The sequence below is a fragment of the Salvelinus sp. IW2-2015 genome, linkage group LG32, assembly GCF_002910315.2.
Source record: "Salvelinus sp. IW2-2015 linkage group LG32, ASM291031v2, whole genome shotgun sequence".
Lineage (NCBI taxonomy): Eukaryota > Metazoa > Chordata > Actinopteri > Salmoniformes > Salmonidae > Salvelinus > Salvelinus sp. IW2-2015.
This window is the reverse complement of record NC_036871.1, coordinates 2,159,978-2,161,470: the sequence shown is the minus strand read 5'-3', so window position 1 is coordinate 2,161,470 and position 1,493 is coordinate 2,159,978. Positions and strand designations below refer to the sequence as shown.

Here is a 1,493-nt window from a genome sequence, read left to right as displayed (position 1 = left end):
CTACTGGTGATGTTAAACACCTCCAGTCGTTGTCGAGATCTTCTGTGCAGCGCAACTCAGTTTAATGTTTTTGCTTGATCTGTTTAAGAGTCAGCTTAGTCCTTATACTCTCTCATTACAATGCACGTATATATTAACTGTTTCTATTAATTTCCCCGGGAGTAGTTTTTCATCCACTGCAGTAGGTGGCAGCAWAACCACGACACGTGTGATAACTCTGCACTGGAACGTAAACGAAAGGTTRTTACGTAAGGACGCAAATAAAGTTACGTTAGGACGCATGTCGCCTGCTCTAGCAAAATATGCGCAAGAGTTATTGATATAACTACTTGAATATTCATCTCAATACACAGGTACTAACTGGATATATTTAATATAGGGATAATCGTTCAGAAAAAATGTATAGCTGGCTTTTTAGTTAACCAAGGAACTGTTAACTTAGCTAGCTAACGTTATCTGGCTATATTAGGGTTGCTTGACAACACAGATGGTAACCAAAACAAGCTGAAGAAGACTGCGCTGATCTGCATMAAAAATTGGTCAAGCACAAATTGGGTTGTTGTTAGCCTGCAAGAAGTGCCAAGAGAGATGGTAGATGACAATAGACGAGGGGACGATGAACGGGGTCCTGGAGCAGCATACCAAATGTTCGTGGTTATGGAGGACCTGCTGGACAAATTGAAGCTTCTGGATTACGAAGAGGAAGTTCTGGCAAAGCACAACATGAAAGCTCTATCCAGGTTGGCAAGTAGCAACTAGCTAGCTATTATTGATGTGCAAAGTTTCCAAAGTGATATTACAGTTCAAACTGCTAGGTATGACTGTCAAAATACATTGCAGTCAATTCTGGTAAGAGATTGTCAGTCAGGTAATACGTTGTTCCCCCATATAGGCATTACTTTGCATCCAGTGCCTACATGCCATCAAATCCAGGGGAGCAATTCTTCATGTTTACCATAATCGCGTCTTGGCTCATCAATGCAGCAGGGAGACCCTTCGAGCAGCCTCAGGAGTATGACGACCCCAACGCCACTGTGTCCAACATTCTCTCACAGTTGAGAGCTTTTGTAAGCACAACTCAACATACTGTACACGTTGGTGTCCCCATTGTTGTTTACCGTTTTGAATGGCAGACTACAGGGGGATTTGTTTATCAACAACCTGTATTTGTTATTTTTTCATTTCCATTGCATAATRTATCACATGACATTGCTGTGAAACTGTAAGGACCTATACTAAGCTAGATGGTCCAACTTTAGTATAAGACATATTTCAGACATTGCATCTTTGATCAAAATATTGCTCTCTCCTGACCCAGGGAGGACTGGTAGACTTTCCTCCCTCCAAACTAAAAGCTGGTTCAGGGGAACATGTGTGCTATGTGCTGGATCGGCTGGCTGAAGAGGCTCTGAAGGAGAGRGTGTTTTCCTGGAGAAGGTAAGTTAATGTCAATGATGTATATAAATTCTGGTTTGCTGATTATTACATTTTTT

The 1,493-nt window shown here is 41.5% G+C and overlaps 1 protein-coding gene across 1 annotated transcript in view; it reads left to right on the top strand.

Annotated features, from left to right (window-relative positions):
- Positions 1 to 262: 262 nt before the first annotated feature.
- Positions 263 to 1,493, top strand: part of ift57 (intraflagellar transport 57 homolog (Chlamydomonas)) — a 29,000-nt gene continuing 27,769 nt past the window's right edge. The window contains exons 1-3 of the mRNA XM_023977452.2: positions 263 to 740; positions 893 to 1,067; positions 1,319 to 1,437. Of these exons, the coding sequence (XP_023833220.1) occupies positions 589 to 740; positions 893 to 1,067; positions 1,319 to 1,437 (446 nt within the window). The 5' untranslated portion in view covers positions 263 to 588. The remainder of the gene's footprint in view (positions 741 to 892; positions 1,068 to 1,318; positions 1,438 to 1,493) is intronic.